The 26932-nt window shown below is 57.1% G+C and overlaps 2 protein-coding genes across 11 annotated transcripts in view; both read right to left on the bottom strand.

The window, feature by feature from the left end:
* Positions 1-4425: 4425 nt before the first annotated feature.
* GRM2 (glutamate metabotropic receptor 2) lies at positions 4426-15296 on the bottom strand. Of its 2 annotated transcripts, XM_027523364.1 has the most exons (6): positions 15179-15296; positions 12961-13543; positions 9646-10483; positions 7084-8159; positions 5233-5413; positions 4426-5006 (listed from the first exon to the last, which is right to left on the bottom strand). In XM_027523364.1, exons 2-6 carry the CDS (start codon positions 13408-13410, stop codon positions 4933-4935), a joined length of 2619 nt encoding a protein of 872 aa, XP_027379165.1. In that variant the 5' UTR covers positions 13411-13543; positions 15179-15296; the 3' UTR covers positions 4426-4932. The 2 variants fall into 2 exon arrangements, with proteins under 2 accessions (XP_027379165.1, XP_027379167.1); XM_027523366.1 differs by lacking the exon at positions 15179-15296 and having other exon boundaries at positions 12961-15169.
* Positions 15297-17892: 2596 nt separating this feature from the next.
* The window catches only part of TEX264 (testis expressed 264), a 30261-nt gene continuing 21221 nt past the window's right edge, over positions 17893-26932 (bottom strand). For all 9 annotated transcript variants that reach the window (XM_027522494.1, XM_027522499.1, XM_027522498.1 and 6 more), the window contains 2 exons: positions 21776-21944; positions 17893-18485 (listed from right to left, as the gene is read on the bottom strand). In XM_027522494.1, the coding sequence (XP_027378295.1) occupies positions 18193-18485; positions 21776-21944 (462 nt within the window). In that variant the 3' untranslated portion in view covers positions 17893-18192. The remainder of the gene's footprint in view (positions 18486-21775; positions 21945-26932) is intronic.

The following is a 26932-nucleotide window of genomic DNA, read 5'->3' as shown; positions in this document are numbered from 1 at the left end:
CCAGCATAGGTCAACAGAAAGGACCCTATTCGTCTCCACAACAATGCCCAACCACATATCACCCATCAGTGCTTCAAAAGTTGAACAAATTGAGCTACAAAGTTTTGCCTCATCTGCTGTATTCACACGAACTCTTGCCAATTGACTACCACTTCTTCAAGAATCTTGACAACTTTTTGCAAGGAAAATGCTTCCACAGCCAGCAGGAGGCAGAAAATGCTTTCCAAGAGTTCATTGACTCCTTAAGCATGGACTTTTACACTACAATATAAACAAATTTATTTCTCATTGGCAAAAATGTGTTGACTGTAATGGTTCCTATTGTGATTAATAAAGATGTGTCTGAGCCTAAAAAAAAAAAAATAATAATCATAAACATATGGCACAATTCCACTTTTATGAAAGTATTTCTATCTCCATTCTATCTGTAAAAATGCATAGAAATATGTTTAGGATGCTGTAAAAATGTCAGTGATGGTTATATTTGAGTGATGAAACGAGGCAATATTTTTATTTTTATTTTGTACTTTTCTGCTTAAATTGTTTATGAGAATTGTTTTCACAGAAAGAATAAAGCTATTTTTCTTTAAAACAAAAACCAAAGCAAACAAAGAAAAAAACCCTGACATTTTGGCAAGAGTCCTCAGGTTTAAAGCTTCCATGTTTACTTTCTTCCTCTTGCTCCTCCCGCCTTCCCCAACCCCAAGCTGCCTCTGTTTTACTCTTCCCTCTCTTACCATTCCCTTTAACACCCCTGCCCCTTTTCTCCTTGCCCTGCTTTCCCCAGTTCTAGCCCCTCTTCCCTAGACTGAGAAAATGCCATCGCTGGCCCACAAGGGTAGGAATGGGAGGCTCCTTCCCTTTTTCTGTAGGAGGTTGGGGGTGGACACATTTTTTTTTTCAGACCCTCAGTGTCTCTTCCTTTCCGCCATACTTCTCACGACCCCCGCCCTCAGGAGCTGATGTGAGAGCAGCCACAGTGAGGCCGGAGGAATGGACAGAGAGCTCTGACCTGAAAGGAGCTCTGCGGCAAACTTCTGACACAATTTGGCCAGGGGAAGAGCTTGAATCTTCTTCCAGGCTCTGCGTCATTCCCTCAGCTCTACTTCTTGTCCCCAACACCTCTGCTATCAATACATCACTAACTTCTTGAGTTGCCATATTCTCTCAAGGATCTGCCTCTGCGGAGGGTTCACTGCCTCCCTACCCCGTACCGGGAGGAGCAGCGAGCAGAGTGCCTTGAACCACCCTCACCCAAGCCCCGTGTTAACAGAGATCCAAGTCCACCCAGACAGGCTGACGGCTACCTACAGTTTACCACAAGAAATTTCCCTCCAGGACTTTCCTGGTGGTCCAGTGGTTAAGAATCTCCCTGCCAATAGAGGAGACACGCGTTCCATCCCTGGTCCGGGAAAATCCCACATGCCGCGGAGCAGCTAAGAGTCTAGAGCCTGTTGTCCGCAACAAGAAGCCACCGCACTGAGAATCCTGCGTGCCTCAGCGCAGAGTAGCCCCGGCTCGCCTCTGGCGCAACTAGAGAAACCCGCGCAGCAACAAAAACCAACCACGGCCAATAATAATAATAATAAATAATTTTTAAAAAATCCATCTGCCAATGCAAGAGACAGGTTCGATTCCTGATCCCGGAAGATCCTTCATACCACCGTGCAACGAAGCCCGGGAGCCGCAACTACTGAAGCCCGCGCGCCCTAAAGCCTGTGCTTCCCAACAAGAGAAGCCACCGCCATCAGCCCGGACACTGCAACGAGGAGTAGCCCCAGCTACCCTCAATTAGAAAGAGCCAGAGCAACCAAGACCCAGTGTGGTAAAATAAATAAATAAATTAATTAAATTAAATTTTAAAATTCCCTCCATTAAACACACACACACACCTCCCCCTAGCGGGGAAAGAATAGGAACATTTCAGGTGCACAGTTAAGAGTGTAACACCGCCCCTTCCCCACAGCTTCGCTAACGAACTTATTTAAAGTCGCCCTTTATGCTTCAACTAGTCTCCATCCCAAGCTCACTCTGATTTTCGCGCCTCACTCGCTGTAAATGGGGGGAAAGAACTTTGTCAGATACTTTTCAACCTCGCCGCTCGCTCCTGCACTTCTCATTGTTGCAAGGTACGTCAGAAAAAAGCTGCCAACCATTCTCACAGGCAGCTACGGACTGCAACCATAGGAGCTTTCCCTCAGGGTTTGCCTTATTCACCATTTAATTAGCCGCCAGGACGTTCAACTGTGTGGAAATACAAAATGCAGCCTTACTTAAACGGACTGTGAAGGACTTCGCGCTGTGGCCTTGCCGCGGTCCCTTCAAGAGCCCTCTGGCGCCACAAGCCGTCTAGGTGTCGGGAGCCGGGAGGTTCCGCGCCTTGTCGTCCGGGCCGCTGACGTTCGCTGCGCAGCCTCTAGCACCTTCGCGTCTTCTCGCAGTCGCGCACGGTCGCGGAGTTCAGCCCATCCTCTCTGCGGTCCGCCACAGCCGCCAGCAGCCGGCCCCGCCCCTACGCAGCCTCGCCCTATGGCGACGCGGCGGAGGCGGGACTGGGTTGCTCTCGGGGGCCATGCCCCCGGGATCCACGCCCCGGCGGTAACCCTCGTTTGCTGCCGCGCCGGTCTCTCTCCAGGGTTGCCCGATTGGAAGGGTCCTCGAAGGGACGCCGGGGCCTCGGTCCCCCTAAGAGCAGACACGGTGCCTCCACCTCGCCCTGCCATATCCCCTCCCTGAGCGGAGTCCTGCTATTGGCTGGTCTAAGGGAGCAGGGCTCAGGTGAGATTCTCCGCCTACGACACCTGTCGTGGAGTGGAGATGCCAAGGGAGGGGAGGGAGGAGGGGCCCAGGGAAGGAAAGGGATGTGGCCCACAGACTTGAGCACCGACTTGAGGAATTCTTCACTCGCCTCCTGCCCTTCTTCCCCATCCCCAGGCCTCTGGGCCCTTCTCTCTGGATGGGTAGCAGGGATAGAAGGAGATTCTTCACTGACTACCCGTTTGTACCTTTTTGGCTGTGAACCCGGAGAAGGCAATGGCACCCCACTCCAGTGTTCTTGCCTGGAGAATCCCAGGGACGGGGGAGCCTGGTGGGCTGCGGTCTATGGGGTCGCACAGAGTCGGACACGACTGAAGCGACTTAGCAACAGCAGCTGTGAACCATGTTCGTTGTTGTTTAGTCGCTAAGTCGTGTCCGACTCTGTGCGACCCCATGGACTGTAGCCCACCAGGCTCCTCTGTCCATGGGATTCTCCAGGCAAGTATGTTGGAGTGAGTTACCATTCCCTCCTCCAGGGATCTTCCCGACTCAGAGATCGAACTCGAGTCTCCTACGCCTCCTGTATTGCTGACAGATTCTTTACCGCTGAGCCACTGGGGAAGCCCGGAAACACAGGACGCCCAGTTAAATTTGAGTGTCAGATAAACAATAAAAATATTTAGTATGGGATATACTCACACCAAAAAAAGCTTTCATTGTTGACTGGGCATTCTGTATTTTATTTGGCATCCCTACACCCCAAATATTGGCTCGAGAGGGAAAGCCACTCCTACAATTTTCTTTTTTCAGTTTTCTGTTTTCATTTCTTAAATTGTTAGCCCAAAGTTAAATTGTTAGCCCACAGCCTCACTAGTCTATAGATGCAAACGAATTCACTTAAAAATAACAAATGTCCTTGGCCTGCCCGTCTCCCAGTGCAGGACTTTGTCCCTCTGAGATACCGCACTCTGCGGTTTCCCCCAAAGAGGTTCCTCAGCTCCTGTGGTATTCGGGTGCCCACAGCCCCCTAGGCCACATGAGGGCAGCGGTTGCTTGGGGGCCCAGTGAGGCTGAGCCTGTGCCTCAGCGCCCTCTGCTGGTAAATTCCAGACTGCAATCTCGGGGGCTGCCCGAGGACGCTGGGCTCCACCATCCAACAGCTGAGCGAGTTCCTTTAGGGAGAGAGAAAGGCCTCTTCTCCCTCCTCTCATCGGACTAACAGCAGATGGCCTCTCCAGCTCCCCTCTCTGCCCCACCTCCTCCTTCCTCACGATGCTCAAGCCTCCTCTTGCCTCCTCTTGGCTCCCTCCACCTCAGATGTCCAGCCTGGCTCTGCACTGACCAGAGGTTCCTCAAATGCTAGGCAGGAGCCAAGGGTCACAGTCAGCTGCCTCTCCTGCTACATCGCTCGCACTGCCCAAGTTCTGCCCTAGACGGCCAGATGAGCTTGTATCCATTTAAATCTCCCATCCTCACCCCAGTGGTGCTTTGGCCAGTCTGTGGCAGCTCCTTTCAAGGAAGGATGACTTATTCATTTTCTGTCTCTCCATAAGGCGGGATTCGGTCCTCCTAGCACAGGCACAGAGCAGAGTGAGCAAATTCTAGCAAAATGAAGGCTGAGAGGCTGGGGCGGGGATGAAAGGACCTCCCTGGATCAGAGGCAAAGTGTGATTTTCTTTTTTTTAATAAAGACACTTCATTTACAGATAATACAAAATAAACCACAGGACAGACTACTGTGCATGGGGAGGGACAGCCCCTATTTTAACCCCCCTCCCTATCCCAAAATAAGTTATATAAAAAATTTAAAAGGCCCTAGAAGGAGGGAGGGGTAGGGCTGGAAGCACCTTTGCTGATTGGGGATTGGGACCTGCAGTCCTCAGCCACTCTATTCCAGGGCAGAGTGGACCCTGGCTTGCTCCCTTCCAAGTCCTGGGTCTGGCAAGGAGGGAACACAGCTACAAGGGCAGTTGGTGGTCATTATTGAGGCTCCCAGGCCAGGGATCCCAGCATCTGACTCTAAAGGGTTGGAGTAAGTAGGGTGGCAAGTGGCGCTGGGGGTGGGCACGGGGTTGGGATTATTGCAGTGCTCCAGCCATCTTCCTCCTGGCCCTGGACACGGGTCTGCACCGGGTTCTGGGGAGCAGCCATGTTAGGGAAGGAGTGTGGGGATCCTCAAAGCGACGATGTTGTCGAGTCCACCACCTCGCGGCCGTTGCAAACAGTGGGGACAAACTGGGAGCCAGACCCTAGGAAGAGGAAACTGGAGGTTGGGGCTAGTCCCGAGATCCCTTCACAGTCGGTGGGCATCAGGGAGGCAGGACTGTGGGGAGCAGCTCACCACTACCCCCCACCCCACTCCTGTTCAGCCTCATCTAGGGGGCACTCCACCCCCAGCCAAAGAATCTCAGCAACCCAGGAAGTGGCCCCCATGCTGATAGCTGGGGCGGGGGCTTATCACAGATGGACGCTGACCTTGGCCAAGGCTGGAGCTGGCTCTGGCAGCTGCACTGCCGAAGCGGCTGGTGGGCGTGCGGTGGCTGACCACGTTCTTTTGCGGCTGAAACAGGATGATGTGCAGCTTGGGTGCAAACAGACAGCCGAGAACCACAGAGCCACTGAGGCTGACTGACACGCACATGGTGGTGGTCTGCACCTGCGGTGGGAGAGGTCAAGGATGAGTCTGTCCCACAGGCCTGGCCATTGCCCCGGGAACCCTGCCTGGGTGGTGGGGTAGGGAGCAGGGGAGACCGTAAGCATCCAGCACTGGGCCTTGGTCCGTTTGCCAAGCCCCAGAGAATTTTTAGGAAGGTTGGCACAGTCCCAGCATCAGCCTCAGTGCACCGTCTTCCAGGAAGACCAAAGTTCTAGCTGTGGGGTTAGGGTGAACATGCAAGGTGCATGTATGCATGGGAGTGTGTGTGCAGGCATGTGTGTGTGTGTATAGGGGTGCAGGCATGGAGTGCTGGTATGTAATCGCATGTGTATCTATATGCGGGTGTGTGTGCAGGGATTGGTGAGTGTGCAGTTGTGTGTGAAAGTGTAGGATGCATGTGTACAGATGTGTGTAGGTGGGTAGATATGGATGCATGCCAGCTGTGCAGGTATGTGCACATGTGTGTGAACGTAGGGATACGTGTGTGTGCATGCGTGTTTGGGATCAGTGTGTGTACCTCCCGGCTGAGTCCTTAGCCACTTATGACTGGCATGCAAGTGCAAATAATATGCAAATGCAGGCTGAGTCACAGCAGATTCCCTCCCCAGCTCTGGCCTCCACTGCTCAGGCAGGTGGTCCAGCAGGTGCACGAGCAGCCAAGCCCAGCTGGCCCTGGCCCTGGCCCTGCCCACCGTACCTCTGTCCTGAGGGAGGGGGCCTTTGCAGGGGCTGTGGCCTCGATTTTCCTGCTCCTTTAATTGTTAAGATTGTCAGCTCAGACCCTGCTCTATACTCCCATGCTGAGTGACCTAAGGGAAGGGATTGAACCTCCCTGAGTCTCCATTTCTTCATCTGGAAAAAGGGGAGAGCCACGGAATTTACTCCAGAGTCATGAGGACCACCCAAGACTATCCTCTTATTGTTCAGAGCGCCCCTCACCTGTCACCTCCTGGGAGAGGCCTTCCCTGAGCGCCCCATCTGAAGCAGCCATTGTCCCTTGAAGCCGAGCGGACCCGTGGAGCATTCAGTGCCAGTTGGAATTTTGCTTGGAAGCCACCAACTGGGATACGGTTTTCACCTGCTTTGACCTTCCTGAACTCTACATCCCAGATCACCTCCCACTCCTTGCTTCACCTTTCCTGACTTCCCTAGTTTCATCTCTCAACCTGAGAGTCACACAGCTCCAGGGGTCCCACGTCACGCTGCCCAGCTCCAAGGGGCCTCACAGCATCGCACCCTTTGGGGCTGCTGGCTCCACAGCCCTGCCCTGCCATTCCCATTCCTGCCTCCTTCTCACCTCTGCCTACCTTTCCACCATGTACACACCCCACCGCAACTCAAGGCAGGGAGGCAGAGGGGAGGGCAATGCAGACCCTCTGTTCCGATCAGTTTCCATATTGACTGTCCTCCTCACCTCCACCCTACCTATTCCAACCTGACTGGACTGCAGAGTTCAGTTCCAGGACTCCTTCTAGGCCCCACTCAGCCTTCCCACCTTGCCCTCCAGTCCCAACTGGGCCACCATAAGCTGTGAGCTCCTGGGTGAGCATTTAACCTGTTGGAGCCTCAGAGTTATCAGAAGACTCAACAAGGTACCAGGAAACAGAAGGTCCCGTGTCCTGCTCTGCCCCGCCCCCCTACCTCAGCCTGCCCTTGAGCAGTTCGCTCACCCGGTAATCACTGGAGGTGACATAGAAGATGGGCAGGAAGGCGAGCCAGATAATGCAGGTAGTGTACATGGTAAAGCCGATGAACTTGGCCTCATTGAAGTTCTCGGGGCACTTGCGGGTCTTGAAGGCATAGAGCGTGCAGAGCGCAATGAGGAGCACATTGTAGGCCAGCGAGCCCAGCATGCTTGCATCGCGGTGGTTACAGCGCAATGTCACTACCTCCCGCCGCTCAGGGGCTGTCTCCTTGCCTGTGCCCGGGGCCTCCACCACCAGCCAGGTGGCCACGATGAGCAGCTGGCCCGAGATAAGGGCCAGGCAGATGGCCACCTGCGAGGCAGGGCTGATGAAGCGCGGCCGCTGGGCTCCCTCCCGGGCCCCACCAAAGATGCGTGCGATGCGGTTGGTCTTGGTGAGCAGAGCTGAGTAGCAGACGGAGAAGGCAGTGCCCAAACCGAGGCGCCGTAAGGTGCACACCGCTGTGGATGGCTTGGCGATGAAGACAAAGGTCATGCAGTAGCAGAGGAAGACGCCACCCAGCAGGATGTAGCAGAGCTCTCGGCCCGAGGCCTTGACCACAGGGGTGGCGTTGTGCCTTACAAAGACACCCAGCACAAACAGGGTGGCCAGGGCGCCTAGGCAGGCGATGGTGACAGGTCCCACGGCCCAGGCATCGCCCCAGCGGATGTATTCCTGGGGCAGCTCAAAGCAGCCGGTGAGGCTGGCGTTGGGCCAGTAGCCCAGGCCACAGTCGGCGCAGGTGAACTCATCCAGCCGGTACTCATAGGGCTGGCAGGGAATGCAGAGCCAGCAGCAGACCTCCCCCGGCTGCACGCTCTTCACCTCGTTCTGGAGGCAGGGCTCACTGCAGCGAGAGGCGGGCAGGGGGCCGGCTGAGGGTGAGGCCCAGGGGATGAGGCTGGTGTCCAGGGTCAGGCCTTCTGCCCAGTAGCCCACCTTCTGGTAGCGATAGCGCCCACCGCCTGCCCGCAGGTAGGTGAAGATGTTGTAGCGACCAATACCGTCCCCAAAGCGGTCGAAGCGGACCTCGCTGTGGGTATCAGCTGGGCGGAAGGGGGCTGGGGTTGGGGAGGGAAGGAAGAGAGGGTTGGATTGGTGGGTCATCCTGATGTGACCTCAGCCCTAACATGGAACCCAAACCCCAGAGCTGAAGTCAGTCCTTGTCCTTCTGATCCTCGCCCCAGCACTAAAGCCTGCCTAACCTCAGCCATTTTTCTAAATGAGAGGCCTAAATAAATAACAGACCCCAACCCCAAGCCCCAAACAGAACCCCAGCCTTAAAATTCAGGCATCTCCACAAACCTAATGCCCACACCAACTCAACCATGACTCCCAAAACCCAATCTTAGACTTTCCAACCCAAACCCCAACTGTATCCCAAAACACACCACAGCCCTTTCTCCAAACTTAACATGGAGACCTCCAAAAGCTAAACTTGACCTTAGGTCTAGTCCTGGTCCTACTTAATCCCATCAGTGATAACTCCAGCTCCAACCCCCCACCAGTCCTAACACTGATTGCAGTATAAGCGAATCCCAACCTCAGTGGTCACCTGGAACCACTGATGTTTACCAGAATGTGCTTGGCAGGCAGCTCACAAATCACTCCACTCCCCAACCCCAGCCCCCTGTGATCCTCACATTGCCCAACCAGGCTGAGAAGGCAGGGACCCCACGTTCAAGTTAGCAGATGATATGCTTAAGACCCCATGGTGAGTGGTGCAGCCTGGAGTCAAATGCAGGTCCCCCACAGCCTCTACTCTTTCTACCCAGTCCTCGAAGTCCTTAAAATCCAACTTGAGCCCTACTATAAATTCCACTTAGCCCAGAGGGCTAAATTTAGCCTTGTTCTAATGTCAACCCAATCAGACCCAAATGCAACACTAACCCCCAGCCTGACTCTCCCATAACTCTGAATGTCAATCTTATAGGAATTGCTACTCTTCTTGATCCTGGTCCAGAGCTCCAAGCTTTGTCAGCTCTGGCACCCTCTCTCACTGTTCCTGCAGTCATTCTTTCTGAAGCACAGTGATGACTCTGTGGCATTTATTTTTCTTGAAGCTGGAACTTTTATTAAGATAACTTTTGGTTTGAAGAGACCATGGCCACCTCGAGTGGAAAAGCAAGATTAGGAACAGAAATTTTCCTGGAAAATAGAGGGTCATCCTGATGCACCTTTATTCTCACTCTTTCTGATATCCTGCTGCCTGATAACAGGCTTGAGGTCTCCCGATTCTACTCCCTGCGTGATAAAGAGGCAGGAGATAGAAGGCAAGGCCCAAGCAGGAAGCAGAGACCCTCACAGTGCAGAGCCAGGCCAGATGTCTACTCCCTGGAAGGATCTCAGGAAGTGGCACCTCAGGCCTGGCTCCTGTTGGAGACTTCCCTGCCTGGCTGGCCTTGTCCCAACTCTGACACCAGCCCTTTGGTAAGTCCCTGACTTGCGGTGGGCTGTATTTTCCTAGCCATGTGCTAGAACCTGAGGGCCTGCTCCCTCTCACCCTCCGAGAGCCAGCAGCCTGGTGGACCTGGCTGGCACCATTACCATCGAACTTGACATTGAGCACGAAGTCTTTGTAGAGGCGGCGCCCGTTGACGGGTTGCATTGCATCACAGAGGCGGGTGGTGTTGGGGCAGAGGGCGCGATGCATGTTGTGCAGGGCGTGGGCCATGGCATACACAGCATTGACCACAAACATGATCTTGGACTCTTGCTCAAAGGGCACAGCCCTCAGGGAGTGAGCCGCACAGTCTTGCTGCCGGAAGCTGCAGCGGAACCTCTGCTCCCAAAACTCACGGAACCAGGGGTTCCGGCTGTTGTTCCACGGGTCCAGGCTCTGGAAGTAGGAGGCAAAGTCGCTGATGGGGTAGGAAGCCAGCTCTATGGTGATGGCGCCTTCAGCAGCACCCTCGCTGCCTGCCACCACACTCTCCAGGGCCCCCCAGCCATCGCTGGCAACCCAGGTGAAGCTGGCATTGAGGCGCTGGGTGGCAGCAAGGAGCTCGCGGGCGTCCTCAGAGCGGGTGAACAGGACAGCCACACGGGCACTGGGCTTCTGCAGCAGGGCTCGCACCACACCCTCGAAGGCCGCGCGGCTCATGGCGCGGCCCACCTTCTCCGAGGTGGCCACGCAGATGTTGCGGGCGCGGGCCTCTAGCTCAAAGGCTTCAATGCCTGTCTCGCCATAGTCACCCTCGGATGCCACGGTGGATACGTAGGTCCAGTTGAAGAAGCGGAGAATCTCAGCCATGGCTTTGGCTTGGAAGAAGTCAGGCGGCACCGTGCGGGCAAAGTAGTCATAGCGGGACTTATCACTCAGCTTGGCACTGGTGGAGGCATAGCTGATCTGAGGGATCTGAAATAGCCGCAGGAGGTTGGCCACCTGCAGTGGGGTGGGTGGGGGGCAGGGGTGGTTGAGAGGGCAAAGATAGAGACCAAGTCAAATGCTGGAGACGGCTGTGCCCCTCAACCCAGCTATCAGACTTTGGGATCAAGTGCCCATGTGGTCATCTATGATGTCTCCCTATCTCCAAAGACCTACATTGTCTTGATGTGTCTTCCCCCTGGGGGCAGCAAGTTTTCTGTCCCTTCCTAAGGGCTCAGAAAGACCTAGGGCCAAGGCACCATGGTCCTGAGCCACACTCGAACCCCTCCCCTGTCTCCCTTCAGATGCACAGCTGCAGCAAAAGGAGAGTGCTAAGGAAAAACCTAAGTCCTGGGTGGAGATAGGTTATCCGTTGGCTGCACAGGGAGGAGGCACTGGATGGCCTCTGGGATGCTCGGGGGTCTTAAGCTCTCTATCCCAGAGTAAATTCTGATGGGATGATGGAAAGAGAAGAAAAGGCTCCCCAAAGAAGGAAGACTAAGATTTGAGGGCTCCATAGCCCTGAGAGCCCAAGAGTGGGTCTCTATTGGATGCCCGAGCCTGAAATTAACAAGGCTTCCTGCCTACCTGGCAGCCAGTCTCTCACCCTCAGATCCCTGGGATGTGCCCCTAAGAGTGGGGTCCAGCCAAGAACCTGGTGGCATGGTGGGTGAGAGCAGGGCGTGGCCCAGGTTCCACAAGAGGGAGTCAGGTCCTCTGTTTGCAGCCCCGGGACATAGACATTTACTCGGGCAGTGTCAGTGCCTTCCCTGTACTGTCTGACTCTGCGCCCCTGGGCAAGTTAGCAAATTCCCTGAACCTCAGTTTCTCATTCCTGCCTTCCAAGGTTGCTAGGCAGATTAAGAATAATGATGTACATGAAGCCCCAGTGCCTGGAAGATGATAGGGATTTCGGCGAGAGAAAAGGGGCAGGAATGTGGACGAACCATTCCAGACAGGTGCAGCTGCAGGATAAAGGACTGAGCCTTGTTTTGACCCAGACAAGGAAAAAGCAGATGGACACTGAGCTGTGGGCCCAGCTGTGGAAGGCAGGCAGCTTGGGGTGAAGCAGAGGTAACTGGGCTCCTGGAGGTAAATACAAGGGGCCCTGAAAAGAATTGTGCAGGGTGGGTGCTGGGAAAGCACCCCAGAGGCCCCTGAAGACATCAGCAGTGGGAGGCTGCCTCCCCATTCCTGCCCCCAGCCCAGGCTACAGATGGAGGTGCTGGTGCAGCCATGCCTGTCTAAGGTACTGCTGGCCACGTCCAGTAGCAGGCCCAGCAGAACCGGTAATTCATTCCCTGCAATAGGGCTGTGAGCAGGCCTCCCTCCCCACCCCAGGCCAGAAGCTGCCTCCATGGTTCAGACTCCTGCTTCCCCTCTCCTAAATAAGCATTCTGGGTCAGTGGTCCCCGCCTGGTTTCTGATGGCAATGCCCTCTGCTGGCCTCCTGGAGGCAGCTGAGGCCCCCAGACGAGGTCCTCCTTGCAACTCCCAACACCAATCTCAGCTCTGGCCCCAACTTCCAGCAGCCTAGGCTGGCACCAGGGAAGGGTCCAGGCAAGAGGTGGAACCCAGTCAAGGACAAGGAGGATCCCCCTGGGCCGCAGCAGCCAGGTGTGCCAAAGGCCATCAGTTGTGCCCTCTGCCGACCCCTTGTGGGAAGAGCAGGAGGGAGGGCCTGGGTCCCTCCCCCCTCACCTGGTTATCCTGCACTTACTGAAGATCCTGGGGTACCCTCCTCCTCACCTCCACACACATCCTGCTTCTCTTCCTTCTGGGCCCCCCCTCCGTTTTTCTTCTCTGGGTTGCTCTTGGCTTCTGTCTCCCCTTTCCAATACATGGAGAGATGATCTGACAGTCCCCGAGGTCCTTGGCTGAGAGGCCTAAGTTCATGTCTCCACTTTGTGAGCACCTGGACTTGTGGCCTGCCTCTCTCCAAGCCTCAGTTTCCTCATCTTTAAAGTGGCTTAATAACAGCAGCAGCTAATTTTTTTTTGTTTGTTTGTTTTTTGCAGCAGCTAATATTGATTACACCCTTATGATCTGCCAGCCCCCTTGATTCATGCTTTGTATGTGTTACCTCATTAAGTTACCACCACACCCCTAAGAGTGGTAAGCATTATGAGTCCCATTTTATAAGGATGAAACTGAGCTACAGAAGAGAGAAATAATGCCCAGAGTCACACAGTGAGTGGGAAAACCAGAATTCAAAACTAGAGTTCTGACACAAAAGTCCTGGCTATTAAGCTTCTTAGGGCTGTTTAACATCAGATGTGTGTGTGTGTCTTGGAAGTGGGATGTTTTCCTTGCATAATCTCTAAAACTTGACCCCACAGGGGCACTGTCTTAGACTTCTTTAAAAAGCTGCTCAAAGGAAGCCTCTAGTCCTCTTCCAGTACATAGTAACCCAGAGTCCCTGCTCAGCTGGAATTCCAGGTACCCACCCCCTCTGGCTTCCCTGCCCAGCCTCCATTTCAACAGCCCCCATGTACCTGGATGGAGACATCGCTGTAGGAGCCGCCAATGACACCAGTGATGGCAGTGGGAGCATCACCATGGGTGGCATAAGAGCCGTCAGGGCAAATGTGGCGTGAGCCATCGGCACCACGGCTGAGTGAGGCACGCACAAAGTCAAGTGCCTGCTCCAGAGCATGAGTGTCCTTGGAGCAACTGTCGAGTATATGCGCGCCAAGGCGCACTCCTGGGAGCAGACTCGGGTCACGGTTGATACGATCCAGCGCAAAAAGCATGGCCTCCAGACGCTGGATGCCGCGATGTTCATTGACAGGACCACACTCCTCTGCTGGGCCACCCTTCTGATGTACCGGAAACAGCCCACCCAGAACCAGGTCCCCTTCCAGGGTCAGCACCTTCTTGGCTGGGCCTTCAGCCACAGCGCCCCACAGCAGCAGCAGAGCCAGGAGCCCAAGCAGTGATCCCATGGCCCCAGAGGGGATGGATGGGTCTGGCAGACCTGGGCCTCCAGGGGAGGAGGGCAGAAGCAGCAAAAGCAAACAGAGGTGGAAATAGACCAGGAAAGGACAGACAGGAAGAGGATGAGGAGGGACTCAGCTCCTGCAGAGAGAGAGAGACAGACAGACAAACAGGTAGGGAGAAGTGGAACCTGAGAGTGGCTAGCTCTTCTGATTCTGCTTCCCCCAAACTTCTTTCCCAGGGACTGAGGAGCCAGGGAGAGGTGGTGCCCTTAACTAGGATGAGAAGCTCCTGGCACACCCCTTGGCCTGTCCCTCAGCCCTACCTGGATCTGGGGTTGGAGATGAGCTCTGCGCTCATCCTAAATTTAGCAGAGGTGGAGGAACTACACAGGGCAGAGGCCCAAACAGAAAACAGAAGACCCAGAAGAATGTCCAACACCCTGCACAAACCTCCTGGGACCCCAAAGTCAACAGCTTTGCGGCAGAAGATCACAGTTACAAACTTGGGGGTCCAGTCCCCATCCTTGGGCTTCCATAGAGGAGCCATTGAGGGCTGAGAACCCACCAGGGAAGAGGGAAAGAAGAAGCTCTAAATGGTAGTCTCGAACTCTAGGGAAGCTCAAATGAGTACCCAAGGTTCCCAGCCTCTCCCCCTGACTGAGGAAGTAAATAGAGACTCTGGGTCTTGAAAGTCAGACAGCAAGGTAGAGAGGCTGGCCCCAGGGAGGGACACTGAAGTGGCCACAGGTCCTAAGGTCAACAGGGAAAGTAGATGTGAGTGTGTGTGTGTGTCAGGGGTGGCAGGCAGTCCATCTGGTCAAAATCTCAGAACAGGGTTCAGGGTGAGACTTTTGGACACCTTAGCACTATGTATATAGACTGCCATTTGAGACTTTTGCCTTCGTTTTCTCTTCAATTCACAACCAAGCAGAGAAAGTCACCACCTCCAATCTCCCCGTCCTTGGCCTCAGGGCCCTGTCCACCCTGGCCCTCAGAGACTCCTGCCTCCCTCTTCCACTCTGCACCCCATCATTTGTGCCCCAGCTGCCCGCCCAGACACCCATGCCACACAGGCTGTCACAATAGCATGGGCTCGGGAAGGCTAGGAGAGGGAAACTGAGCCTGAAGAAGGGCAGAACAAGTTCAAGGACCCCATGTCCTGGCCACAAAGACGAGGGCTCTTCACTTGGCCCCCTCAGCACCCCAGGGTTAATCTCCTGCTGGGGCCAGGCCAGAGGAACTGCGATCCTGTGCATCCCCAGAAAAAGCAGCTCAAGCAGGCAAACAGGAGAGAGAGGTAAGCATGAAGACCAACACAGATGGGGGCACAGACCCAATGGGAGCTGAGTCCAAAAGAGTCAACCACAATCCTCCCACAGGGGTGGCTGAGACCAAAGCTCCAACAGGGACAGAATCTTGAAGGGGAGAGAGAACCTCGGAAGCAGGGCAGCCTGAGAGCCTGGGCCACAAAATTTGGGGAGATGGAGCCTGACAGGCTGAGACAGACAGAGGCACAGACAGAAAGACTGACCAAAGGACGGAGGGGTAGGAGGAATGAGGGAGCAAGATGCAGGGCGTGCGATCTTTGGGGAAGAAAGGCGGGACGCCTGGGGCTGCCTTCCCTCTTCCCGGAGCTCCTGACTAGCGCTGTCTGGATGCCCTGGCCAGTCCCTGCCCCGGGCGCCCCGGAACTCGAGGGCCCGAGGGACCCCAGGACTCGGGGTCAGGATCGATACGGTCGTTGGCGGCCGCAGCAGCACCCGGCTTACCCTACCTTGCGCGCCCCGCTCTGGCGTGGAGAAAAACCGAGCGGAGCGAGCCGGGGGCATGGGGTTCCAGCTCCCGCTGGCTCGCTCGCTCGCTGGCTCGGCAGCTCTGCGCTCTGCCCGCCCGCTCGGCCGGCCGCTTTCTAGCGCTGCCCGCCCCGCCCCCGGCCCCGGCCCGCCCCCAACCCCTCCTCCGTCCCTCCCCACTCCCTGTCTCCCGCGCCCAACCCGGCCTCCGCCTCCTTCCAAACGCCTGCAACACTCCCCTGCTCTTCAGGAGCACCGGCCCGACGCTGTCCGCCGCGTGGTGCTGAATCCTCGGGCTCTCCTGCCCTCTGCTAGAGCAGGTGCCTCGGGTCCCCTCCGCCCCGAGTCAGACTGAGTCCCAGAAGACCAGCGAGCATGAGGCACGCGGCTGGGAAGGTCACTGAGCCCAGTGGGGTGCGCACAGTGCTGTGGGTTTGCATCTGTGAGAGCGGGAAGGCTGGCTCCAGGGTTGTGGGATGCTCCTGGGGGATAGGTAATGGGGCACGTGGGATCCAGGGGGAGCGCTTAGCCTGCTGCCTCCCTGTCCCCACGTCCCTTCTCCCTACCGACTCCCATACTGCGTTCCCGTCCACATGCCAGGGCTGGGGTGAGGGCATGTCTTCAGCCCCGACCAAGAGCTGGGGCCTGAGTCACTAGAAGGAAAAGATGGAGCGAGAAGGGGTCGGGGGAGGGGGGAAAGGGTCAGAGGAAGATGGAACCTTGTCTTCCTTCCTGCAGATGACCTTTAAAGCCATTATACCCCCCACACTCCCCAACCCTGACCTCCCCTGACCCCTCCAAGAATCTCCACTCTCATGTGTAAAAGGTATTAATGGCAAAGAGATACCAAGCTTGGGTAGGGGGTGGGGTTGCAGGCCCAGGGACTTAGGGTCAACCCTGGGGCCAGCAGGGGGATCTGGGAGGGGAGGGGGCTGGGGAAGAGGCTCCTGAAACTGGCGGCTGTGTAGGAGGGAGCAGGAGCTGGAGCCTGCACAGAGTGGGGACAGCTCTGAGAAGACGCTCTTGACTCTTGTTCCCTCCTGTAGTGGAGTAAGAAAGGATGCCCCTGGGTAGGGGCCGGGGGTAATCGGCATCGCCATACTATACTGAAGGATTTGGGAAGGTGGGGTGCTGCACCGAGATGTAGCCCCGGAGCCACTCTGCACACACGCTAACTAGCATGTGCGAGCCGCACAGGGTCTCTCGACACGTGTTCCCCAGGCGCTGCCCTTTGCTCCACAGGTGTCAGGAGAGGCAAGGCCAACTCAGACACAGGCCTGTGAGCACACAGCACGCCCAGGTGCCTCTGGTACACACAGCTACATGTGGGCTCGGGGGATTCTCACCGAGGAAGGACAGGCTTTTGCCCTGGACACAGAAGCCCAACACCCCACTGCTCTGGAAAGCGCACAGCTGTGCCACAGGCCAGCACATCAAACCCAAACAAACACAAACTCCATCGCTAATGGGAGGTGAGGTGGCAGCAGGATAAGGGTGCAGAGCTGTCAGACAAGGCCTCGGAGACAGACACGCTGTCTTCACTTCCCGCTGTCTCACCCTCTCCGGCTGTCTCAGCGCAGCTGCTCCCTGGGGTCGGCGAGCGATGGGCCGGGTCCCTGGAGCAGAGGGGTTGACAGCAGTGGGGTGCTGAGGTGAGGGGACTGCACAGCAACCCCAGCCCACCCACCAAGGCAGCCACGCCAAAGACATTGGGCCTTAAACACAGTGCAAGCCCGGGTGGCCTGGTGTGCAGCCTGCAGCAAGCGAGCCACACGGTCCTGCTGCAGCACATGGACATGCAGTTACACACCCAGCTATGCACATGCGCGCACACACCCAGCCTTACATGAAGAGCTGCACATGTGCACACGGCCGCACACACAGTATTACCCGCACACACACAACTGTACACACAGACACAGCTCTACATGTGGACACACAGCTGTACACAGGGACATGTTCACACATATATGGCTAGTCATGGACACACAGCTGCAGAGACCTACTACAGCTTTATATATGGACAGAGAAACACACAGCTTTCCACTTGAACACACCCCCATACACATAGAGCTGTACACACACAGCTGTATACGGACAAGCCCCCAGAGTGATGGTTCCAGACAGCCAGGTTCTCACCCCTGTAACACAACTACACTGAGATACTGTGCACAGCAGCATGTGCACAGAGTCACACCGCCATCCACACAAAGACAGCCACGCCCGGGACCACCGTCACCTGACCCATCCGCGGTTACACATAAAAAGCCAAAAGCACGTGTGTGTTTGCCTGCACACACGCAGGTACACAGGCACTGGCAGGGATGCCCTCACCAGCGGGGCAGATACTAGGGTCAGCACCTGAGCTATGGACACAAAGGCGCTCTCTGTGGCAGGCAAAGGCGGGTGGCGAACTCCCCACTCGAGCCCCAGAGGGCACCCGGGGTTCAGCTTTCACGCCCCTTGTCCCACCTGGCCTGCTCTCCTGAAGTCTGGGGGAGGCCCTGGGGCCACTGCAATGGAGGAGCAGCTGTCAAAGAGAGCTACACAGCAGGGGCAAAGGGCCTCCAATTCCCCCACCCCAGCCCAGCCCAGGGCACCAGGGCACCTTCCTCTTCTCAGGCCAGGGGTGCTCCTGCCCACTCCGGGCCTATCTGCACAGGGGGAACAAACAAATGCACAGCACAAATCCAGGTGAAACCAAGAAAATCATTTTTTTTTATTCTGGGTCCTGGAAGTTCAACGTGAATCTGAAAAAAGAGATGTAACAGGGGTGGCAGCCCCAGGGGCTGGGTGCAGATAACAGTCCTGGGTCCCCTGGCTCTAGGGGCCGAGAGGACAGTGAGGAGAAGGCTTGGCCAGAGGCCTGGGGCGGAAGAACTCAGGGCTGCGTGAGAGCCCTGGCCCCGGCCTGAGGCCGGGAGGTGGAGGAAGGGGAGGACTGCAGAGACGCTCAGTTCCTTAGCAGCGGCGCCACATGAGGTGCAGGCCGCGGTTACTCCTCGCCCTTCTCCGGGGTACTGGGCTCCCGGGGCCACTTGGGAGCCCCCAGGGGCTCAGTCTCAGGGCTGAGCCTTGGCTCCCCCAGGGCTCCCTCGCCCTCCAGGTCAAGCTCCTCGAAAGATGAGCCGCTGGCACCTGACTCGCTGTAGCTGTGCTCGCTGCGGGTGTCACCATCGTCCCAGGCACGGCTGCTCATCCCGGGGGACAGTGTGGCCGCTGAAGTGTCCCGGCTGCCAGGACCCAGCTCCAGGCTTACAGAACTCGTGTCGCTCATTGTGTCAGCACCTGGAGGGGGAAGAGTGGGGCTCAGGTTAGCTGGGACCCCCACCCCCTCCTCCAGGGAGAGGACTGAGGCTCTCCGACCAGCAACAGCAACTCAGCCTACAGTGTGCTCATGAATAATAAAGCTGCCCCAGGCTCAGGAGGCTCGTTCCCGCTGCCCTCTGCCCTGCCTGGGGGTCCACTGACAGGGCAGAGCCAGAGAAGAGGGGCTGGGTGGGGGAGGGGGGCAGGGGGAGGAGGTCAGCCTGCTGCCCCCTGAGCCCCCAGCAGCCCATTAAGGACCTTTCAGCCCTGACCTAAGGAGCTGAGGATAGAACAAAGACTCCAGTAGAGTCCCCTCCTCCACTTCCCATTTCAGGCTTGGAGAGGGGTCTGTCCAAGGCCAGAACACAGCCCAGAAGGCCTGAGGATAGGGGAAGGGACCAGGAGGCCTGCTCTCCTGTGCCACTCCCCACACGCAGGGCTCCCCAAGGGGCAGCCATGTCCCTGCCTCTGGCCGCACTGAGCCCCAACTTGAGGAGGATGCTAAGGGAGGAGTTTGATGGAGAAGTCCTGAGAAATTCTCAACAACCAATTACAGGGGAGGAGGGTGTGGGGATGAAGCATTTTAAGGACTTTCTTCCTTTATGCCTGGGTCACCCCAGAGGAGCCCTTACCCATCCCCAACTTCTAGTGGCTCCTGAGCCCCATAGCAGGAGGAGGGGACCATGGGAGCATTCTGCTACCTGCTGGGGAGCCCTGAGATCCATCCAAGCCTGCTCCTCCCATCCCCAGTACACCCTCCGGGCCAGGTCATCTGCCCTCTTCTGGAGCAGCCTCTCAATTCATCTCCTCAGACCAGAGGCACCAACAACGGCTGGGGGCGGCAGGAGAGGCAGAGAGCTCAGGCCCACTGTGTGTAGGAATTCAGACCGACAGAGGGTGGACATGCCTCCCTTCCGGTGGGAGAGGGAGGGGGCAGCAGTCAAACATCACAGAAGGTGAGGGGTGGACCAGCTTCCACAGATCCTGTCTCCATGGTGATGGAGCCCCAAGCCCGGCACAGCTGGGGACTGCTTGGCATTTGGACTTGGCTTGGAACTTTCACTGAGCCTCAGCTGGGGCTCAGGGTGGGTATGTGTAGGGGGTCTGCTTCCTAAGCCTCCTCAGCCCCCAGATGACTCTGGGCCCTACTGCAGGGGTGAAATGAGCCCTGCAAGGGCCAGGTTGCTGGCCCAGGGCCCTCATCTTGCTGGGGCCTCAGTCCTGGCTCCCAGGGTGGAGGCATTCAAGAGTGAGCCAGGACAGCTCCCTGAGCTGTGGGTGGTTCTCTGTGACCCTGGGGAAGGACAGCAGTCCCTCTTTCTCTCCTTAAATGACTGGTGCCCCAGAGGCTGCAGGCCTGTACGGAGCAAGAGAGGGATAATTTCTCCCTGGCCCCATTGTTAACCTGCCCACACAGCCAACGGCTCTCTAGGGACCCAGGTGTGGGGACCCGCCTGCTTGCCAGCTGCCTGCCTCCTCCCTCTCCCAGCCCCTTGGCTATGGGTGATCAGAGGAGGAGCCCAGGGCTGCCCCTTCAGGCCAGTCTGCCAGGGGAGAACAGCCCCTGGGCACAAGTGGACATCCTAACTAAGGAGTGCAAGGTAGGGAAGGGACAGCCCTCCAGCTCCATCGGAGTCTGTGCAGGACCAAGTCTGAGTCCTGGGCCTGTGTCTCTGGGCAGGACAGGCCAGACCAGGCAGGGTATCACCCAAACCCCCAAGGCTGCTGAGACAGAGAATGAAGCTGCCACCGCACCCCAGTCCCTGTCTCCTCCACTGCCCACAGCCAATGCAAGGAGATCAAATATTCATCGCCTCTCTGGAGCTAAATAATACATCAATGTAATAACAGGCAGAAAGCAGTTAATCACCCCTTTCACCTCTGAGCCCAAGTGGGGGCCACAGCAGGGAGGCAGAAAGGGACAGGCCAAGTCTTGGGCAGCCAGGCACCCACCACGCACTGCAGCTCAAGTGGCATGCACCTGGCAGGCGGACACCCGGAGTCCTCCCCAGGTGCCAGGGCAGACCTGTCAGAGGTGGGCAGACCCTCTGGCCCCCAATTCCAGGGAGTGGGTGGGCAGGCTGGTAGGGAGGACAGGCCGAGAAGCTGGGGGCGTGGGAGCAATGCTGCAGCCAGCTGGAGCGAGTGCCAAGTAGTCCTTCAACACCCCTGGCAGGCAGTGTTTGGAAGGGGAGCTGGGTGGGTGGGCCAAGGACGCGGGTGCGGGCAGCAGAGGGAGGTTGAAGCAAGGTCAGGGTGCTCCCCTCCCTGCCCTGGGGACTGCCAGGGTCTGCTGACCTTGTGCCACGTCCTGGGCCCACAGTAGGGGTGCTGAAGAGTGTCTGCCAGGCGCCACCAGGCGGGTGGGAGCAGTGCCCCACGGAGGTAATTAAGTGGCAGATGAAGTTAACTGTGTTGGACATGGCCCCTAGGGAGTGAAGACAGCCTCCCAATACCCGCCCCCCGCTCCCGCCAACACATGTCTCTCAGGGTGACCTTGGCTGTTGAAGACTGGAAGGACAGAGGGAGCTTCCTAGAGCAGGAGGTGAAGAAGGCAGTCACTCCCTGGTCCTGTGCCACTCCCACAGGTCATGGACCGCCAGATTCCCACAGGGCTCCTCCGGCATGGCCGAGGCTGGGATGTTACCAGCAGGCCCCCTGGTTTCCTGGGGACAGCCCAGGGGTAGGCTGAGAGCACGCAAGCAACTTGGTGCCTGGACCTGGGGTAGGGAGGCTGGCTCTGATGGAAGGGGTGGGTGCTTGTCTCCTGTCTCCCTCTGCATGCTCTCTGGCTCCTCTCTGAAAGGGAGAAAGCAGCTGGCTCTGGTCAGGACCCAGACCAAAGGGACACCATGTTCCCCTCCTTACCTTCCACATCCAGCATCAATCTCACTTCTAATGAGCCTGACCTAAGCAATGCCTTTCCTGAGCAGCCTCAGAAATGCCCCCCACCCCGCCATGAGCATCCAGCTGTCTGTGATCTGAGCTTCCAAGGGTTCGCCTGCTGCATCTGAAGGTGAAGGGAATCTGGGGCAGGATCTCTATCTGCATTGCCAGGGTAACGTGTGTGAAGCCACGCCTCCATGGATCCCTGTGAATAGGGACAGGCAACTCTGCACATGGGGAGGTGGGTTCCTTCTTCCACCTCTGCCAAGCCAAGGTCTGGACACCGACAGTGCCACACAGCCAGGGAGGAGGCTCCTTCACCAGGCCCACACGTCCAGGAGGGGGCTCCAGGTGAGACCCCACCCTCACCCCCGACCCTGTACCTGTGCCATCCACCAGGGCGTCGTTGGCCTCTGCAGGCCCTCGGCTCTTCCGCTCTGTCTCCTTCACCTCAGGCACATAGAAGTCTCCCTGCCGTGCCAGGGGGCACATGAAATAGATCTGGTCTTGCTGGTAGATCTCCAGCCGTGGGTGGGCACACAACTTCCGCTCCTTGTTGGAGAGCACGAAAGGCAGAATGAACCCTACAAGGCCTCTGACCCATGCGTCCCCAGGTGGACCCAGAAACCGCTCACCATTTCCTCCCTCCCGGGGAGCTGGCTCCTCCTGTCCCAATCTCCCCCAAGTTCCAAATCTCTGCTGAGGGAGGCACCCGCACAGCATCCTGTGGGCAGGGCCCACACCCCAGGGGGCAGTGCTCTAACGACCTGGGAGTCCTAGACAGGTGCTGGACCTGCTAGGAGCCTGGCACTGCTAATCCTGGTACCAAAGGCTGTTCCAGAAAGCACTGTCTCACAGAGCCTTGAAGCTGAGCACCCCAACTTCCCTAGGACAGGGACCCCAAAATCTGTGGCCCCAGGCACCCAAGCCAAGGTCTCACCTGCCAGACTTGCCATCCCTGGAGCTGACCTCCTCTCTGCCCTGGACAAGGCTGTCTTACCCGCCAATGTTAGGGGAGGCCAGGGCCTGCCTCTCAGGCCTCTAGTCCTTGCCCTTGCAGGCATGTTACTGACAAAGCCTGGAGAGGGGCTCCAGGCCAGCTAAACCCTTCTCCTACTCCCATCTCCCTGCCTGTTTAGGTCTATCCCAACCTCTGAGACTACTGGACATGGCTGGTTCCCACCCCTTCTCAGACCTGGGTCCAGAATTTCAGCGGAGGTGGCAGACAGGACAAGCGGATCTAACACTGGACACTGCCCGACACCACAGTGGGCTGAAGTATCAGCTTATAGGCCCTAAGTGCAGACAGGCAGTCCACTCCTGTCTGGACACAGAACCCAGAGCTCCGCAGCCCCCGGCGCATGTGGAAGTGGCATGGACACATGAGAGAGCTGCCCTGACATGGGCAGACAAACCAGAACAGGGGTCATGCATCCTGCTCCTCAGCTGCCCCCCTCCCTGCAACAGAGCACAATTACCACCAAGACGACCGAGAGGCCCCTGCCCTGCCCCTGCTCACCCGCCAATCTCCACAACATGGCTATTTATAGCGCCCGCCTGGCTCTCACCATGAGCTCTGAAATGAGCCTTCCACTTAGCGGTGATGAGAGACTTACTGCCTGGCGGGGAGAAGCCTCTCCAGAACTCCACTTGTCTGCCTGACTGGCCAAGCTTAGGCTTGAGGAACCCCCTTCAATTGAAGCAAGGGGAAACAGGTAAAAATGAGCCCCCAGGAGAGAGAAGGAAGGAAGGTTTATCCAGCCAGGGCCCTCAGCAACTGGCTGGAGGCCATGTGGGGGTGGATGTCCTGGCCCAAGGTCTAGCTGGAGCTCAGCCTGTGACTCCGTGGAAGACCTGGACAAGGCCTTCCGTCCCAAGTCTCTCTGCACTCAAACAGAGTAGGCCACCCTAGCCCTGACGCGTCCCAGAACACTGAAAGAAAGTCATTATTTTTAACAGTTTGGATCTGATCGTTTTGCTAACCTGGGTCATCTCAGAAGTCCATGGCCCCAGCTCTTCCCATCTCTGAACACATCGGTGGCTGCCTCTGATTTTCCACCCACCCACACAGCCACCCCAGCCCTGGTCTTCAGGAGGAGGATGAACAAGAACACAGCATCAGGAATGAGGAGCTACCAGGCTCTGGGGCCCCTCTAATGCCAGCACTTGGGGGCGAGCATGTGCCAAACCTGAACCCCTCAGTGTATTGGGTCACGTCACCAAGGCCAGGGTCAGGGAGGCTCCCTGGAGAGGTCCAGGTCATGCCCTGGGAGCTAAAGGAAAAAAAGCGCCCCCCAAACCCAGTCAGGGCATGGCCTTCACCAGCATGCCATGCTCTGGGCATTCAAAGGGTCCAAAAGGAAGCTGCCAAGTGGCCATCAGAGCAGCAGACTACTTGGAGGTCCGTCTCTCAAGGCTGGAGACAGCTGGCTTTGGGGGATGCTTGCAGGAACCGAGGCTGTGGGCACCCAGAAATTCTAGGGACAGCCCTCACAAACACTCAAGCCACCTGCCGAGCTTTCCTTCTGCAAGTGACAGGGATGATAAGAGGGATCAGTGCCCTTTCCGCCCCCTCTTTGAGACTAGGCATCAGGGTGGGTAGCACCAAGCAGCCACCCTTGCCACCTGCTCTGCCAGCCCCCTCATTGGCAGGCGGGAGGCAGCGCTGTGGCTGTTCTGCGCATCTGCCTCCTCCGGAGAGCCCGGCTCTGAAGTTGCCTGGCTGTGGACAGCCCTGTTGCCATGGAAACTGCATCCTCCATCCTTGCTGTCGCCTTCATCTCAAAGCCATCCGCAAGAACAGAGGAACAGGGGAGACAGAGGAGGGAGAGAAAACTGGCCTGGGGCTAGCCGGCCCTTCCTTCCCTGCCCAGCGTTCCCTCCTCACAGCATCCCACACAGAGTGCCAGCTGCCCAAGCCTGTCCCCAGGCCCCTGGAGGGGCAGCCTCATACCGCACCCAGCCCATTCCTACCCCTGCCACCTGGGGGTGGGGGGACCCTGGCCCTCCCTGCTGGAGAGAGGCATGGAGCTAATTAAAATCTCATTGACAGCTCAGCCTTAAATCATTTTAACACATGCCGGATCCTGTCAAAATTCAGGATCAGAGCAGAGAAGGGGCAGGAAGAAGGCAAAGGCACAAACTTCCAACCCAGGCCCAGAAGCAGGTGGAGGGGCTTGTAACTGTCCAGTAGTTTCTCCTTGAGACCCCTTTCCATGCTTTGCCCACTGACCAACAATGAGTCAGATATAGAGGGTGGGGGCAGAACTGGCCATATGCTCTGTCCCTAAGTGATCAGGCAGAGAGAACAAGCCCTTTCCCGCGCAGACAGGGACAGCTTCTGCGGGACAAGAGGAGAGCCAGGGGCCAGCTCTCAGGTCCTTGCTGCACCGCCCAGCAGCATGGTGATAACCTGGTGAACACTGGAAAATCATCGGAGGAAGGCAAGGCCAGCTGTCTCTCCCTCAGCCAGCCCCAGGGAACCCTTGGAGAACTGACTGCCAAGGACACCAGGCCAATGCCACACTGGGCTGGTACTGCTGGAGAGAGGGGCTTAGATGGGCCTGGAGTCTTCCTAGCCCCAGGCACTCCCTCTCCCACAGCCCAGATAGTCAGAGGCTTGAGAAAGCATCGCCAGGACAGGGGAACCTGCTCTGGCCACTGAAGCCACTGGTCACGTGATAAGGCCACTACCCAGGGCAACTCACTGCCACACAGACTCAAGGGGATCGTAATGCCTTGCTCCCAGGTAGGAGAGACTGAGGTGTCTACAATTCTCCTCACCTAACAGGAAGAAGTCAACTATTCATGCCAAGGTGCCACTGGGAATGGCTAGAGACTGGATTGAGCATTCCAGTCCCTCAGACACATCTCCAAGGCCTCCCTCCCACCTGGGCCTTCCACAAACAGAAACTAGAGGGGAGACTTGGGACACCACCCATAACACAGGGATTTCCAGGAGACCTGTCATCAGCACTCCCCCCACCATGCCTGCACCAACATCACACCCCCACGGAAGCCAGCTGACAAGGGAAGGAGCAGCGTGCAAAGGTTACTGTGGGGCCACTGTCTCGGCCACCTTGGGAACGCTCCACACACTCCCTCCTCACCTCAGGCTGAGCCCACATCCCGGGGGTGGGTGCAGCTCAGGCGTCCTGCAAAAGATCTAGACTGGCATGCCAGGCCAAGGCTTCCCCCAGGACCCACACTGCCGCCCTGATGGTTCTTACGGAATGAGGGAGGGAGCGGGGAGGAAGAGGAGGACTGGAACTGCCCTCATTAGGTGCTCTGCTCCCAGACCGTCAGCCTGTGCCCTGGCCTGGGCTTGGGGTGGGCAGCATGTGGCGTGCAGAAGAGGTCAGGCCGGGAGGCGGGGAGATGGGATGGGTCCCAAACCTGGATGCCCAGAGCCTGGGTCTGCTCAGAGATAAGTGGCCTCAGATCCCCAAAAGGGCATGGCCATGGGTCATGCATCTCCTAGAGAAGCCCTAGGCCCAGAAACGCAGAAGGGCTGCTCTATCCACCTCCACCCCAACACAGCCCTCTACTTCCTGTCTCACTGGGGTGAGGGGCCCCGGGTCTTCCTGTTCACTCTGAGCGGCCCAGTCCGACCTGCCTCTCCATGCCAGTCTGGACAGCTGGGCAGCCACAAAGCCAGCAAACAGCTGTTGCATCCCACCCGAGGTGCCGGCATCTCTTCACTGGGTGAAATCAGGCATGCTCATTTTTAATTACACAGACACTGACGTGCACCCGCCTGCACACAGCAGTCCCTGCAAGTGGGGGCTCAGACCCTGGAGGCCCCTTAGGCAGCCGGTCTGTGCAAAGCGATGGGGGAGGCGCAGCAGGGGCTGCGGCTGGAACGTGGCGCATTGTTATTATTCTGCCCAGGAACTTCTGTCAACTTCCCTCTCCCTGGATCCCTCTCACCCCCAGTGGGCCTTCCGGCCACCTCTGGCCCAGAACCCAAACCTGTCTGGGGCAGAAGGTGACAGCAGGAGACACTCCGGAGACCCTGAAGTGCTGACAGGGGAGCCATTAGAAGGGCTGGTGAGTCCCCTCTGGCCTGGAGCAGGAGGGCTCAGAGCTCTGCAAATGAGAGGCAAAGGAGAACAGGAATGAAGAGGGGCTGCTGGGAGCCAACAGACCAGAGCAGGCACGAAGTGGCAGAAAGCGCTCCGAGCAGGAGCCCAGAGCCTTGGTCTGGCTATGGACAAATGGGCGGGTTCTCCCTCAGACTCAGTCTTTATTGTTTAGCTTCTGTGATCCCCTGGACTGAAGGCCACCACGCTCCTCTGTCCATGGGATTCTCCAGGCAAGAATACTGGAGTGGGTTGCCAGTTCCTTCTTCAGGGGATCTTCCCGACCCAAGGATCAAACCCTTGTCTCCTGAATTGCAGGCGGATTCTTTATTGCTAAGCCACCAAAGATGTCTGGGTCTCAATCTGCCCAACTGTAAAATGAAAGAGACTAAACAGATGATCTCAAAGTAAGTGAGGAACTGGAAGAGATGAGTAAAAACCCTACCACTTAAAGATAGG

The sequence above is a fragment of the Bos indicus x Bos taurus genome, chromosome 22, assembly GCF_003369695.1.
Source record: "Bos indicus x Bos taurus breed Angus x Brahman F1 hybrid chromosome 22, Bos_hybrid_MaternalHap_v2.0, whole genome shotgun sequence".
In the NCBI taxonomy this organism is placed as follows: Eukaryota; Metazoa; Chordata; class Mammalia; order Artiodactyla; family Bovidae; genus Bos; species Bos indicus x Bos taurus.
Note: the sequence above shows the minus strand (reverse complement) of the source record. Positions and strands in the feature narration are given on the sequence as shown.

What these genes read in the sequence shown, in the direction of transcription:
- GRM2 (XM_027523364.1), bottom strand. Translation starts at nt 13,410, where the DNA reads ATGGGATCACTGCTTGGGCTCCTGGCTCTGCTGCTGCTGTGGGGCGCT. An exon ending in TCACCTCCAGTGATTACCGG is followed by an intron (nt 5,414 to 7,083) that starts GTGAGCGAACTG and finishes CTCCCACCGCAG; the next exon opens with GTGCAGACCACCACCATGTG. An exon ending in CAGCTCCAGCCTTGGCCAAG is followed by an intron (nt 5,007 to 5,232) that starts GTCAGCGTCCAT and finishes TCCTCTTCCTAG; the next exon opens with GGTCTGGCTCCCAGTTTGTC.